This window comes from Anastrepha ludens, chromosome 6 (genome assembly GCF_028408465.1).
Source record: "Anastrepha ludens isolate Willacy chromosome 6, idAnaLude1.1, whole genome shotgun sequence".
In the NCBI taxonomy this organism is placed as follows: domain Eukaryota; kingdom Metazoa; phylum Arthropoda; class Insecta; order Diptera; family Tephritidae; genus Anastrepha; species Anastrepha ludens.
In genome coordinates, this window is record NC_071502.1 from 121,669,172 (window position 1) to 121,681,615 (window position 12,444).

Sequence of the window (12,444 nt, forward strand, 5' to 3'; positions counted from 1 at the left end):
GCTTTCAATCCAAAAATAGCTTTCAATTTTCATTTACAATATTTGAAAAAAAACGATGAGCGCAGATTTACAAATGAGTAAATTTTTTTATCACAGCTGCCCATACATAAATATGTAAATAATATATTATTTTTTTATTTTTCTTTTAGTTAATTACTTAAATTTATATAGTTATTGTACCTTTCCAAAAAGCACTCAATCGAAGCACTTCCCTATGCACACAAATATTAAATGTACATATCTACACATGTAGATATTGTACTCATCGAACGAATCACTCGCAAACCGCCAGACTCATCGGCCAACCGCACACGCTCACGTTTCGCTAGCAAATAAGCCTTTCGCGCCATATTCTACCTGTTTTGCTCCGAAATATCTTCCTACAGACTATATTGTTGAAAGAGCGAATTATAAGAATTCACTCTGAGTGGAGCATTCACTTGCCTGCGCGAATCACTCATCCACTCCTCTAAAACATTGCACGTGAGTAAAAAATTCACCTTTGTGCTCTCTTTTTTTCTACGACCACAACAATGCTCTCCATGTTGAGAGTTTTATTTATTTTTAACTTTTAGTTGCGTTTCTTTTACATTTTCTTTTTTCTTACTTAATATTTTCTTTCGTGCAATTTGGCTTTAGAATGAAATTGAAATCAGTAATGAAAACGAAAGCAAATTGAGAAGAAATTTAAAAGCGCATTAAAAAGAATATTTATTTTTCGCGTGAATGCATTCACATTCAAATAAGTGCAATTAAAAATAGTATATGCATAGATTACTTTTAATTCGGCTACAAAGTATTGCACAAAATAGGGGTCAATATGGGACATAAATGTCATTCTGTTGTATAAACAAAAAAGAAGGAATAGAAACTGTAATGGCATCGGAAAAAATTATTCATATTTCTACAGTTGCCTTTTTACTTTAAGTTGACTGCATTTACATTTAAGGTAATTTCGTATTTAATATGAAATAATATGCTCAAGCAATATTAAATTATTCACTTGAATTTTAAACTTTGTCAATAGCCGTTAGACTGAAAAGCCTTCTCTCCCCATATCAAATTGCAAATTTGCATACCGACCATTTAAATTTTGTGCTGTTCGTGAAAAACAACAAAGGCGATAGCGAATGAGAATAGCAACAAAAATTGCATGAGTACTTCTATGCTAAGAGCAACAAACACTTTGAATGATTAGAAGAAAAACAACTTAGTCGGTTAATTAAGACAATTTCGCAGATGTGTGTGCATGTTGAAAGCGAGAAAGCATTTGTGTGGACGAATAAATATTGCCGATATTGTTGTAATTTACACTAGCATAAAAATTCGTTTACTACGTGTTAAGTAGTATATACATACACATGTATGTATGTAAATGTATATGCAAATTTAAATATTAGTCAATTAAATAGTTTCATAATTAGGTGTGACAAAAGTCAAAGCTAAAGTCAGCAGAAGTAATTGCTTTTCACTTTAATTGCTTTCACTTTTAATCAAAGCATTAGCGTTTGGTGATTACACGTAAATTTGTGTGTACAAAATGTGTGCAAAAATATTCGTATTCACATGCACTACAACTTTTCTTCAAAGTGTACATATGTATTTAGATCCTTAAATTCAAAAATTTTGTTTCTATTTACTATCGCTCATCGCAAATAGAAGGCGCTTTTCGCTTTCTGCTATTTTTCCAATTATTTCTGTGTCACATGCGTTGCTGATTTTTATTTTTATGTTTTGAGTATATATTTGTATCGCTTGATCACATTTCAGAGATTTGCAGTACAACCAGACCTAACCTGCTTAAATGTTTGTAGTATATTTAATTTTTTGTTGTTATGTATTTCTTTTTTCTGTGTAAGAAGACCAACTGTCCATGTGCTGATGACGGAAAGTGATGCACTGCTTCTTTTGCACCTCGCTTTGTTTACGGATATAAATATTTGCTTATGATACTTTTTTCTAAAATTAGTTCTAGTTCTGTTTTTTTTCTGGAAAACAGATTTTCATGACTGTCTGTCCATTTCTAAAACCGTTGTCACTTCCCACGTCAATTGTTTCTTTAGCTTATTTAACACCTGTCTAAGAAATTGCACTCATACATACATATGTACATACATATATTATTTCGCATTTTCAGAAATTTAGGAAATATATATTATATTTACTAAATTTTTGTTCACAAACACCGGTCACCGCCATTCTATGTATTTCCGCTATTTTCACTTTTACATCCGTGTTAAACAACCCTTCAAGTACGTTATTCATCGACATCTGATTGGATGTATGGTGAGCGGCTGTACTGTGGTGGACTTCTGAGTGGCAATGGTGGTGAAATTGAATACCCCATTTGCGGCGACGTCCGTTGAGGTCATGGTTGGTACATTTGTAATTATACATAGTTGGATAAAGCATTGAGGCTCAAGGCAACTGCATTCAGGACTTGTGCCAAATGATTGAAATAATATTATATTTCGTTTTCTGCTGTGTCCACTAGAATTTTTACTTACTTATTTTAAAATCGATCTTAAAATAACAAAACAAATAAGGGAAATAGACAGATAGTTCCCTCAGAAATTTGCTTACATGCAGTTTGTATGCAGTATTAAAGCCGTTATATGCATGCATATACATACTTATGTATATAATAATGTGAAAAAAGTCATTTCACAGAAAGAAACTCCAAATGTATTCGCAGTAAATGCATAGCCTTCACCGAAATTTCCTGTATGTTTTAAGGGATATCGCAATAACTAAATATATATATACCCAATATTATTGATTAAATAAATCATAATCAGCATATAATTCTAAGTTTTTAGATAATATTAAACAAACTTTGCTATGAATAAAAACGATTGGGTGAAAGTTTGAATTATTCCATTGCACAGCAGAAGTGCAAGCAAGATGTGAGACAGCCCTAGCAAGTGCAAAACAAACAAAACTAAAAAGTGACTTCTCCAACGAAAAATCATAGCACAACAAAACGTGGAAACAGCTGTTTTTGGCATTCTAAATGAAAAAGTTGTAGGATGCACAAACCAGTCAGCTGAAATCCTGGTGTAAATATATATCGTCCTTGACTGAAGCTAATAAAAGGGGAATATATTTCACAAATCTCTCAATAAAAAATGGCAAAACTTCAAAAAACGGCATTAAATTTGAAGCAGGTGAATTAAACAAAAAATGCATCTACGTATTAAATTATACCTATTCCACTGTACAACTTTTTCGCAGTTCATGCTACGCCAGGAGGTACTCAAGCTGTATCGGGAAATTTTCCGCACCATTCGACTTGTGCCGGACGAGAGCAATCAGCGGGAGCTACGTGAGTGGGCCCGGCATGACTTTCGTACACACCGTGGCCAAACAGATGAATTGGCCATTAAAATGATGATACAATACGGGCGTCGCAGTCTTACTGAGTTGCAAACAAGTTTGGATTTGAGTGGTGCCGGTGCTGGGAAGGGTTCGAGTGCGAAAACGACGGAAAGTAAGAAATCCAGTAATGAAGAACTAAAGAATAAAATTAGATAATAAAAAATAATATGTACCGAAAGCAGAATTATTGAGGCGAATCAATTTTAAATATTACACCCCCTTTTATTTTAGAATGAAGTTCAAATGTACTTAAATCAGTTTGAATTCAGCGCCCTTTTTATTTGCTAGTTTTGTGCATATTATTTGGTAATTCCGCAGTTACGATTTCGTGGCCGTTCGGATCCCCTCGAAAGCGTCTAATATAAATTATTTTCGTATTTTCGTACGTAGTACCTAATTAGGTATGTTATTACAAAATGTTAACTCGATTTAACGCGTGCTATTTGCACCAGCTTCAAAATCTCTTAAATTAAAGATAGCAGCAAATCCTCCAATTAATTACCACAGCGTCTACGTGTGTTTGGTAGAAAACTTATAAATTAATAAATTTGTATTCGTAAGCATGCATTGTGCCTGCGTTAATCTACATATATCATTTAAAATTTGTTTTTAAAAATAAATATACAAAGTAACATAGAAGTAGTGAGAGCAGAAACTCGTTTTAGGCTAATATACAAATCGCATCACACTCATCCATAGCACTTTGAGGAGCGCTGAGCCAAACAGCAATGTGCCTGTGCCAGCGACTAGTAGTGCTATAAAATCGCGCTTCGGACGTTCTGCGATGCGCTGGACTAGAAAACTATGCACAATAGTGCTTGTAATGTGGTAGCCGTCGAGACCAAAACATGGTATGGCGTTTAAAAGCGCTTGACCAAAACTGAAGATCACATTATATTTTAGGAAGAGAGCGTAGGCATCACACCATTGTGATGATACATAAGACCGACGGGGCACATATGGGGAAATCCGTACAGTACTAAAAACGTCAGTTGGATGACCAATATAGATAACGTCTCGCAATTTCGTCGGCTGATTATTAACACTGTTGCTAGTACGTTTGAACGTTAAAATCGTAGTTGTATTGCGAAGTAATGGACGCAAACAAAAGCCGCTCTGGCAGGAATTGCCATCTTTCGAATTGCTGCTTTTACCATTGATACCGCTGCAGAAGCCATGTGAATCCTCAAGTGTGCGGCGTACATCTAAGCAAACGTGTTGCGGTATTTGTGCGTGTTCTGCTGCGTCTGTCATGTCAGCAGTTTCTAAGCTATTGAGACTTTCAGTTACCGATTCGAAACAGCACAGTTTCTCGTTGCGTTCATCACAGCACTGCAGCATGCCATCAGCGCTATGATGTGAGATTTCGATGCTTTCATCATTGTAACGTATAAAATCATGAGAAACACAGTACCCAAGGCGAGTGCCTCGTATCGAACGTAGAAGGCACTCATACCAATCGGACTCCTTGTTTACCTTGCAATCGTTGATTTGCGAAACAACATCACTAACCATCAGACCTTTCCCAGCTGTTCCAAGGAGCGGTGAATTGCGCGACATTTCTGTTACAACAACACCATGATCAATGGTGTAGAATGGCGCGGCCACATAGTTTAACGTGGAGAGAAGAAAATAACAAACGCATGCAAAAACGAAATTATGCCAAATTCCGGCACAGATTATGCGCAATTTCTTGAGCCATTTTAAAGCATTAAGGTGCTCGGTGGAGATCTCTGTGTACGCGAACGGCAAACATAGATATAACTAAAAATTAAATATAATTAGGTCCTTCCAATATACTCGAAAAGTAATGCATACTTGGAACCCGAACCCAATAACTGGTATATCCTCTTGTACTGCTGCTAATGCGTGTCCGAATTCGTGCACCATTGTGCATAAAAGTAGCGTTAACGCATAATAACCAACCTCTTCCAGCGGCAAATTCACACCAGGCAATAATATTTCTACTTTTGGTGCATTTTGTAATATCCCACTCTCAGCATTGGCTCCATTTCCGCCAGCGTTTGAAGCACCATTACTTTCTTCATTAAATATTGTTATGAACAATAAAATAATACCAATTGGTAACAATGCCAAAGCCACCAAAACTCCGACAGTGTAGCTGCGCGTTAGCCACACACGCATCCAACCGCTGTTGTTACCCCATCGCAGCATGGCACGATTAAACGCAGTCGTATGCCAACGAATGCGCAAAAATTGTACCGTTAGACCAGTATTTTTTAGAAATGTCTCATACGGATAGTGCATACAACTCTACAAAAAAAAATTATATGAATTTGTTTATGAGTAGTGCAAAGTGCAGCTGCGGGTGTCTCACCTTGAAAAGGCGATCAATGAAAAAACAGACGCCATACAGCACCACGACAACGCTGAGAAAAATCCAGGGATCCATTTTCAAAACAAGTGTTCAAATTTCTCTCCTTATTCGTTCTTTTGTACACAACCTATTTATTATATTTTAGTTTCACCATTATAATGAATTACTATTTTTTCGTTTACGTATTTTTTTATTTTCACGCCTGCTATAAACGCAAATTTATTATTCGTTCTTGTGTACAAACGCTGTGTGTTTTTCTTGCCTTGGGATTAATTGACATTTCGATTTCGGCGTAATCAGCTGAGTTGTAAGCTGTCAGAAACGGTGGTAAACAAAAAAAGCGACAAACCCTCAAAATGGGGGATTTTTTTGAGAAATCTCGGATACTTGTAAACAACTGATTAATGTAATAAATGATGCTTAATAATAATAATACCGCGAACCAATCGGATCATAAATGAGTTATATTTATATATACTTATATTATATATATTATATTATATACTTCATTCTGGAAAATTGTTTGGCACAGAAAGCTTTGCATTATTCCATAAAATTCAAAGATATTCATTTATTGACAACAACAATTGATTTGGCTACGAGAAACCACTAATCTGAATATTTATTTATATAACACAGCTGGTTTATTTTTCTCAGATTAAGCACAGTGCTATTAAGGAATATGTATGTAGAAGTTAATGGGCCTGCATATTATCTTTGCCTGCACACCTTATCGAACAAAACAGTAGCAACAGTAGAAAGAGTACGCCGGGTTCAATGTGTGAGTTATATCTTTATCGCCGAGTGATTCCCTAACATCCCGTTGCTCCGCTCTACGGTTGAATAACACGTACTGTTGTGCAAAATATTCGGCAATACTTAAACGCATTGTTTAGGAAATGAGTCATGTTCCATTAAGGCCACAGAGCAATGAGTGTAGGCCTTGTATTAAAACGAACCGAGGCGCATTCCAGCAGTGGCAGTGGCAAAGGTAAGGTGTGTTAAGGTATTGTAGCAAAATTTAACAACCATGTATTTCTTTCATACATTTTTTCAGATTTTCGAAGTACTACTAAACTTCTCGCTGATCATTAAATAAGTCCTAAGAGTGGAAAAATGTTCGATTTCAATCTAGAATTTGCTCGTGGTGGCGCTAAAGTTACCACCGAACTCTTCGAATTGCTAGCAGATGGAGGCGTTAAGCAGAACATAATTTTCTCACCGTTTTCCATACAAGCTTGTGCTGCATTGGCATTTGCGGGTGCCAGCGGAGAAACAGCCGATCAGATTGCTGAAGGCCTCAAATTCGCATCGAATTTTCATCCCGAGGTGGCGGAAACCTTCCAATTTGTTTTTGACAAGTACAAAGATAGTGAATTGCTTAAAATTGCCAACAAGCTGTATATTCAAGAGGGATACCTACTAAAAGCCGATTATGAGACGTCATTGAAAGAAAGTTACAACGCTGAAACAGAAAATGTTGATTTCGCTGAAAGCGAAAGTACTGCCGCTACAATAAATTCGTGGGTGGAGGACAAAACTGCTGGCAAAATTAAAGATCTTGTGCAGCCAGCAACTTTCGATGCATTAACACGGCTTGTATTGCTGAATGCGCTACATTTCAAGGGCTCATGGGCTAATAAATTCGATGAAGAAGAAACTGCCGAGGACGATTTTTGGATATCTGAGGAAGAATCTATTAAGTTGCCCTTTATGAATAAGAAAGCGAAATTTGGTTATGGGTTCTTTGAAGAGTTAGACTGCCAGGCGCTCGAAATGCCATACAATAATTCAGATCTATCTATGCTTGTGCTATTGCCCAACGAGCGTGAGGGCTTGAAATCGCTTGCCGAGAAGCTGAAGTCGGTGAATTTGGTCGATTTGGCTGCCAATCTTGACGACGGCGACAACATTGTGGTCAAATTCCCTAAATTCAAAGTGGAATTTGAAGTAGAGCTAACAGAGACATTGAAGAAGGTGAGTTTGGAGAACGTTTTTTGTGATTACTCCTTTGTATGACATTTGATATAGCAAATATCACTATGGTAACTTAGTAATTTGTTGAGCCACATCATAACAACGGTAACGGTTATGCGGATGATTAAACTGCTGAATGATGAAATACCCTAAAAATAAAATTTACGGCAGCCCAAATTTCCTTATCACACCTTTAACTTATCACCCAACATTTAAATTGCTTATTTACGATGTGGTATTAATTTGGCTTGCGATAGTATCTATACAATGCCTACTTGAGGCAGAAGCAGTATTTAACGTTAAAGAAAAACCGCTAACTGCAAGTTACGTAGGTGTTAGTATTTAGGATTTATGTGCAATTCTCAAACGACTTTATTACCATAAAAGTTAGATAGCTTAGGATCACATATGAATATGTTCGATTTCTCAAATAAGACGCAAGACAAGTCAGCTACAAACTATATTATTTGAATTTGTAAAAATAATTTTTAATATTTAATATTTAATTCCAGCTCGGTATTGACAAAATATTCAGCGACGAAGCTGAGTTTAGCAACATGCTTGAAGCGCCAGAGGCTCTTCACGTCTCTAATGTATTCCATAAGGCAGTTATTGAAGTGAATGAAGAGGGCACCGAGGCAGCTGCCGCTACCGGTAAACTTTACAAATCCAATACATGTTTTTAGTATTTAATGATTTCTCTTTCCAGCGATGATTATGATGGCGCGTTGCATGCTCGTAGACCCGCAATTCATTGCCGACCGTCCATTCTTCTATGCTATTTGGAATAAGAGGAATATCTTATTCGCTGGCGCCTTTGTGAATGCGCCAATAGCTTAAATAGCCAAGCCTACATTTGTAACTAACGTCGAAAGCAGCAAAACATGACATAAACGCCTGTATTTTTTTTTTTTACCAAAAATTATTTTATTAAACACTCTACGAATTTGCAAATCAATGCTCTATATTTTAGTCAATATTACCATTAAAACGAGATAGGTAGAGCCTCGCTCTTAGAAAGTACTACATATCAGAGCAGCGTATATCTCGCGCATTGTCAAAACATACCAAATATAAATTGGGTCATACACTAACTGCATTCACAGATGTAATCGAAATGATCAATTGACTGGCCAATATTTTTCTTTTTTTTTTCAATTCAAATTTCATAATTTTTATTCTTAGTTACACACATCTCTTATTTATTAAATTTTGCATTTATGGTTTATGAAATGACAGATGTTAAGGATACCTAAAACGTATACTAATGGAAAGTTCTTTCTTTTTTAAATTGCTTCAGCAGTATTGTCTACAACTACAGCGTTACAAATTACGCTACTAACACACAATTAACTGGGAAATGCATTCAACTTCTAATATGGAATGACAGATATTTGTGACATGGAAATGCATTTGTGATGCTTTAATCAAATTACTACAACAAATAAAAGTACCAATAAAAAATATAGAAAGTAGGTTGACAAAACATGAACGATTCTTAAGAGTACAAAACAGAGTTCTCCTCTCTTACATTTTCAAAAACAATGTGATTGGACAATGGTCGCTGCCCATTACTTGTGAACGTATACAGTTCTCTAAAACTCGTTTAGTGAAACGTTCGGATACTATAAAGTAATCCAATCGCCAGCCTACGTTGCGTGACCGTGCTTTTCCCATGTAAGTCCAGTATGTGTAGGCAGCAGTGCGATCCGGATATAAATGCCTAAATGTATCGACGAATCCGAGAGCCAACAATTCAGTCATTTTGTCACGTTCTTCCTGCGTGAAGCCAGCACTAAGTGTATTGGTTTTGGGATTTGCGAGATCTATGGCCTGGTGTGAAACGTTCATATCGCCACATATTACAACTGGCTTTATGGCATCCAAACGTTTAACGTACTCTTGGAAGAGTTTTTCCCAGCGCATACGTGCCTCCAAATTTACCAGCTTTCGTCCCGAATTAGGCACATACACGTTGATTAAGAAGAATTTCTCATATTCAGCCGTGATCATACGCCCAGCCGAATCGAACTCTTTATTGCCAATACCATATTCAACGTTAATGGGCATAATCTTTGAATATATAGCAACGCCAGCATAACCACCCGGCATACAAAGCCAATAGGGATGATAGCCAGGTATGCGTGCAACCTGCTCCGGCAACTGATCTATAGTGCATTTTATTTCCTGCGGTTTGATAAAATACATTTTATGAATCAGTCAAATTCCGAGTACTCTGTGACTAACCTGTAAGCAAAAAATGTCTGGTAACTCGTAATCCAAAAAGGTTAAACCATCTTTGTTTAACCACGAACGCAAACCAGCCACATTCCAACTGGAAATTTTTAAATTAAACTTTTCTGCACCATCTTCACTTGATTGCAGTTGGAAGTCCTCTTTGTTATATTTGGTGACGGTCGTATTGACTAGTGCACCTGCAGTTTTCTTTGATTTAGCCGCTGGAAGTACGAAAATAAAAATGCTTTTATATCTTTGTAGAAGGTAGACTTGTGGGAGCACTCACGTTTGGCACCATCAGTCTCATCAGTGTTTTCGGGAGCAATATTTTTTGCAGCGCCTCGTTTACGGGGCTGACGCTTTTCTTTTTCTAAGATACCTTAAAAAAATACAAAAATATAAAAGGTTTCAATTAAACTCTTATGTGATAAACGCAGATATGTAAACATACTAGTAATTTTCATATTTCTGGGCAAAATTAAATGTATAAATTAAAAAAAAAAACATTAACTTCGAAAGAAAGATAGCTGAGCTGTCAAGTAATAATTGAAAATAATGCTAAGTACTTGTACTCGTTGTAACAGCCTAAAACATTCCCCGTTCCGGTAACGTAGAACCGATTGTCAAGGGAGAAATATGTTTCCAATATTAATTTTAAACCCTTTCGCACTCACCATTCTCCAATTGTTCCTGTTCCTCTAATTTAGTAGTTCTTGCTCTTGGTTTGGTTTCCTTCGGCTTCTTTTCTTTAGGCTCCTTCTTGGACATTTCTGTAGAAAATATAAACAAATTTCAATGCTAATTCACCCGATTATAGTTTTATTAAATCTCGAATTACTTTTTGGGCTCGGTTTTGCATCTTCCTCCTCAGGTTCCACTTTTAATACCACTTCACTTGCTTCAACTGAATTTTCTAATTCCGGCGCTTTCTTATTTGCCTTACGCTTATTGGCTGCACTTGCTTTCACCGGCTTTTCGACAGGCTTCTCCAATAATTCGCCATTCTGTTCTTCCCTAGGCTCTTGCTGCGGCGTCTTTCTTTTTGTCTTTGATTTCTTTGGTTCTACGACTGTCTCCGATGCCTCATTTGATTCAATTTGCTCGCCTTTGGCTTTTGACCTTTTAGTTGCTTTCTTTTTCACATCCTTTAAGGCCATTTCTGAACTTTCACCATTTTGCTTCCCCTCATCTATTGGAATATCTTTAGCAGACTTCTTCGGCTTCTTCTGTTTGATGGGTTCCTCTAGCTTTGACTGCGTTGCTTCAGGTTCCTCAACTGCCACGACAGCATCTTTGTTCCCACGTCCTTTAAAAACCGAAGTTATATTAAAGCATTCATGATATTGAGAAAATACATTTTCATATACCTCGTCCTTTTGTAGCTGGTGCTGCAGTAATTACAGGCCCACTGTCATTGTTAGTGGCACTATCTTCAACTTTTGTTGCAGCTGGTTTACGTCCACGCTTCGGTGGCGCCTTCACTACACCATTTTCTTCATTTGTATTAACTTCTGCCAGCAATTGACCTTCAACAGTCGCGAGTTCAGCAGACTTTTTCCCTCGAGCTTTCGTAGAAGAAGACTTTTTATCCACTATTGCGTTTTCTGCTGGTGTTGCTTGAGTTTTCTCTTCCTCATTCGACAACTTTTTGCGTCCTCGCCCCGTGCCAGATGCTTTTGCTGATTTTACTACCTTTTGTATGGGCATTGCATCTACTTCAATGGCTAATTCCTTTTTGGCTTTACGACCGCGTCCTTTACCTTTTGTAGAAGTTACGGCATCATCTTCGCCACTTAAAAATCCGCTTGACGAAGACACCACGGCTTCTTCGTTAACGTTCTCCAATGATTTTCGTCCTACAACCGGTTTCGCCAACTTCGCCATTATCGTTTCGCTTCGTAAAAATCGCAACGGTAAAATCAGTGGTAATCTCTCTTCTTGTCTTTTCAAAAGATTTCTTGATTTAAGTTTATATATTTGCTGTTGAAATTTATAATATGTAGTATCAAATTTGCACTTTGCAAAAATGCGAAAAACCTTTGTTGCTGTACAAAATGCGCTACATACGAAGGAATGATGAGAAATGCCGCACAATAGGCGCGAAAACGACAAAAATACTGTCATATGCTTCTTCTTACTGAACATTCAGGCAAAGTTTAAAAATTCAAAACTAGAAAACTTAAAAAATTTTATGTCCATATTGGAATTAGTGAAGTGAATAAACAATTTTATGAGACAGACATGGCAAAAGAGTTGCTACCTGTTTCAAAAATTAAGTGTTTTATAAAAATATGTTACTCTAAATTTGTATCTAATTCATTATCATTTCAAATCAAATGATATTATAGAAAACGTTTCTCATGGGGAATATACCCAGCTAGAACAGTGTGGCTTATGTAATGCCTTGTATGTGCCATACCACTAAGAAAAGTATTCCTTATGAATTTTATAGCATTCCATTATATTACACAGGCCAAATGGAGAAGCATAAGGGATAAGTTCATACGTGTGAG

General features: G+C 36.6%; 5 protein-coding genes across 6 annotated transcripts in view; 2 read left to right on the plus strand and 3 right to left on the minus strand.

Annotated features, from left to right (window-relative positions):
- The window catches only part of LOC128867997 (uncharacterized), a 57,161-nt gene extending 54,908 nt beyond the window's left edge, over positions 1-2,253 (minus strand). Inside the window, exon 1 of one of the 2 annotated variants that reach the window (XM_054109681.1) lies at positions 2,116-2,253. The gene's annotated coding sequence lies outside the window, so the exon portion shown is untranslated. Of the gene's footprint in view, positions 1-180; positions 419-2,115 lie in introns of those variants that run through there. The other variant, XM_054109680.1, reaches the window with a different exon arrangement.
- On the plus strand, positions 754-3,562 carry LOC128868001 (LYR motif-containing protein 2). Its single transcript, XM_054109685.1, has 3 exons — positions 754-949; positions 2,813-3,167; positions 3,235-3,562. The coding sequence occupies exons 2-3, from the start codon at positions 3,129-3,131 to the stop codon at positions 3,532-3,534; spliced, it is 339 nt and encodes a 112-aa protein (XP_053965660.1). The 5' UTR covers positions 754-949; positions 2,813-3,128; the 3' UTR covers positions 3,535-3,562.
- A 70-nt stretch (positions 3,563-3,632) lies between these two features.
- Positions 3,633-5,998, minus strand: LOC128867999 (membrane-bound transcription factor site-2 protease). Its single transcript, XM_054109683.1, has 3 exons — positions 5,717-5,998; positions 5,197-5,652; positions 3,633-5,142 (listed from the first exon to the last, which is right to left on the minus strand). The coding sequence occupies exons 1-3, from the start codon at positions 5,789-5,791 to the stop codon at positions 4,045-4,047; spliced, it is 1,629 nt and encodes a 542-aa protein (XP_053965658.1). The 5' UTR covers positions 5,792-5,998; the 3' UTR covers positions 3,633-4,044.
- Positions 5,999-6,341: 343 nt separating this feature from the next.
- LOC128868000 (serine protease inhibitor 42Dd) lies at positions 6,342-8,651 on the plus strand. The gene is made up of 4 exons (XM_054109684.1): positions 6,342-6,707; positions 6,774-7,693; positions 8,206-8,347; positions 8,403-8,651. The coding sequence occupies exons 2-4, from the start codon at positions 6,833-6,835 to the stop codon at positions 8,531-8,533; spliced, it is 1,134 nt and encodes a 377-aa protein (XP_053965659.1). The 5' UTR covers positions 6,342-6,707; positions 6,774-6,832; the 3' UTR covers positions 8,534-8,651.
- Positions 8,652-8,678: 27 nt separating this feature from the next.
- LOC128867998 (recombination repair protein 1-like) lies at positions 8,679-12,060 on the minus strand. Its single transcript, XM_054109682.1, has 6 exons — positions 11,299-12,060; positions 10,770-11,237; positions 10,606-10,701; positions 10,218-10,310; positions 9,941-10,152; positions 8,679-9,880 (listed from the first exon to the last, which is right to left on the minus strand). The coding sequence occupies exons 1-6, from the start codon at positions 12,053-12,055 to the stop codon at positions 9,221-9,223; spliced, it is 2,286 nt and encodes a 761-aa protein (XP_053965657.1). The 5' UTR covers positions 12,056-12,060; the 3' UTR covers positions 8,679-9,220.
- Positions 12,061-12,444: the final 384 nt, after the last annotated feature.

Excerpts from the sequence above, each read along its gene's own strand:
- LOC128868001 (XM_054109685.1), top strand. The coding sequence starts at position 3,129 with ATGGCAAAACTTCAAAAAACGGCATTAAATTTGAAGCAG. Across the intron at positions 3,168-3,234 it reads CGGCATTAAATTTGAAGCAG|TTCATGCTACGCCAGGAGGT; the intron begins GTGAATTAAACA and ends ACTTTTTCGCAG.
- LOC128867999 (XM_054109683.1), bottom strand. The coding sequence starts at position 5,791 with ATGGATCCCTGGATTTTTCTCAGCGTTGTCGTGGTGCTGTATGGCGTC. Across the intron at positions 5,653-5,716 it reads TCATTGATCGCCTTTTCAAG|AGTTGTATGCACTATCCGTA; the intron begins GTGAGACACCCG and ends TTTTTTTTGTAG. Across the intron at positions 5,143-5,196 it reads TTATTGGGTTCGGGTTCCAA|TTATATCTATGTTTGCCGTT; the intron begins GTATGCATTACT and ends TTTAATTTTTAG.
- LOC128868000 (XM_054109684.1), top strand. The coding sequence starts at position 6,833 with ATGTTCGATTTCAATCTAGAATTTGCTCGTGGTGGCGCTAAAGTTACC. Across the intron at positions 7,694-8,205 it reads TAACAGAGACATTGAAGAAG|CTCGGTATTGACAAAATATT; the intron begins GTGAGTTTGGAG and ends ATTTAATTCCAG. Across the intron at positions 8,348-8,402 it reads CGAGGCAGCTGCCGCTACCG|CGATGATTATGATGGCGCGT; the intron begins GTAAACTTTACA and ends TTCTCTTTCCAG.
- LOC128867998 (XM_054109682.1), bottom strand. The coding sequence starts at position 12,055 with ATGACAGTATTTTTGTCGTTTTCGCGCCTATTGTGCGGCATTTCTCAT. Across the intron at positions 11,238-11,298 it reads ACCAGCTACAAAAGGACGAG|GACGTGGGAACAAAGATGCT; the intron begins GTATATGAAAAT and ends CGGTTTTTAAAG. Across the intron at positions 10,311-10,605 it reads ACAGGAACAATTGGAGAATG|GTATCTTAGAAAAAGAAAAG; the intron begins GTGAGTGCGAAA and ends TATTTTTTTAAG.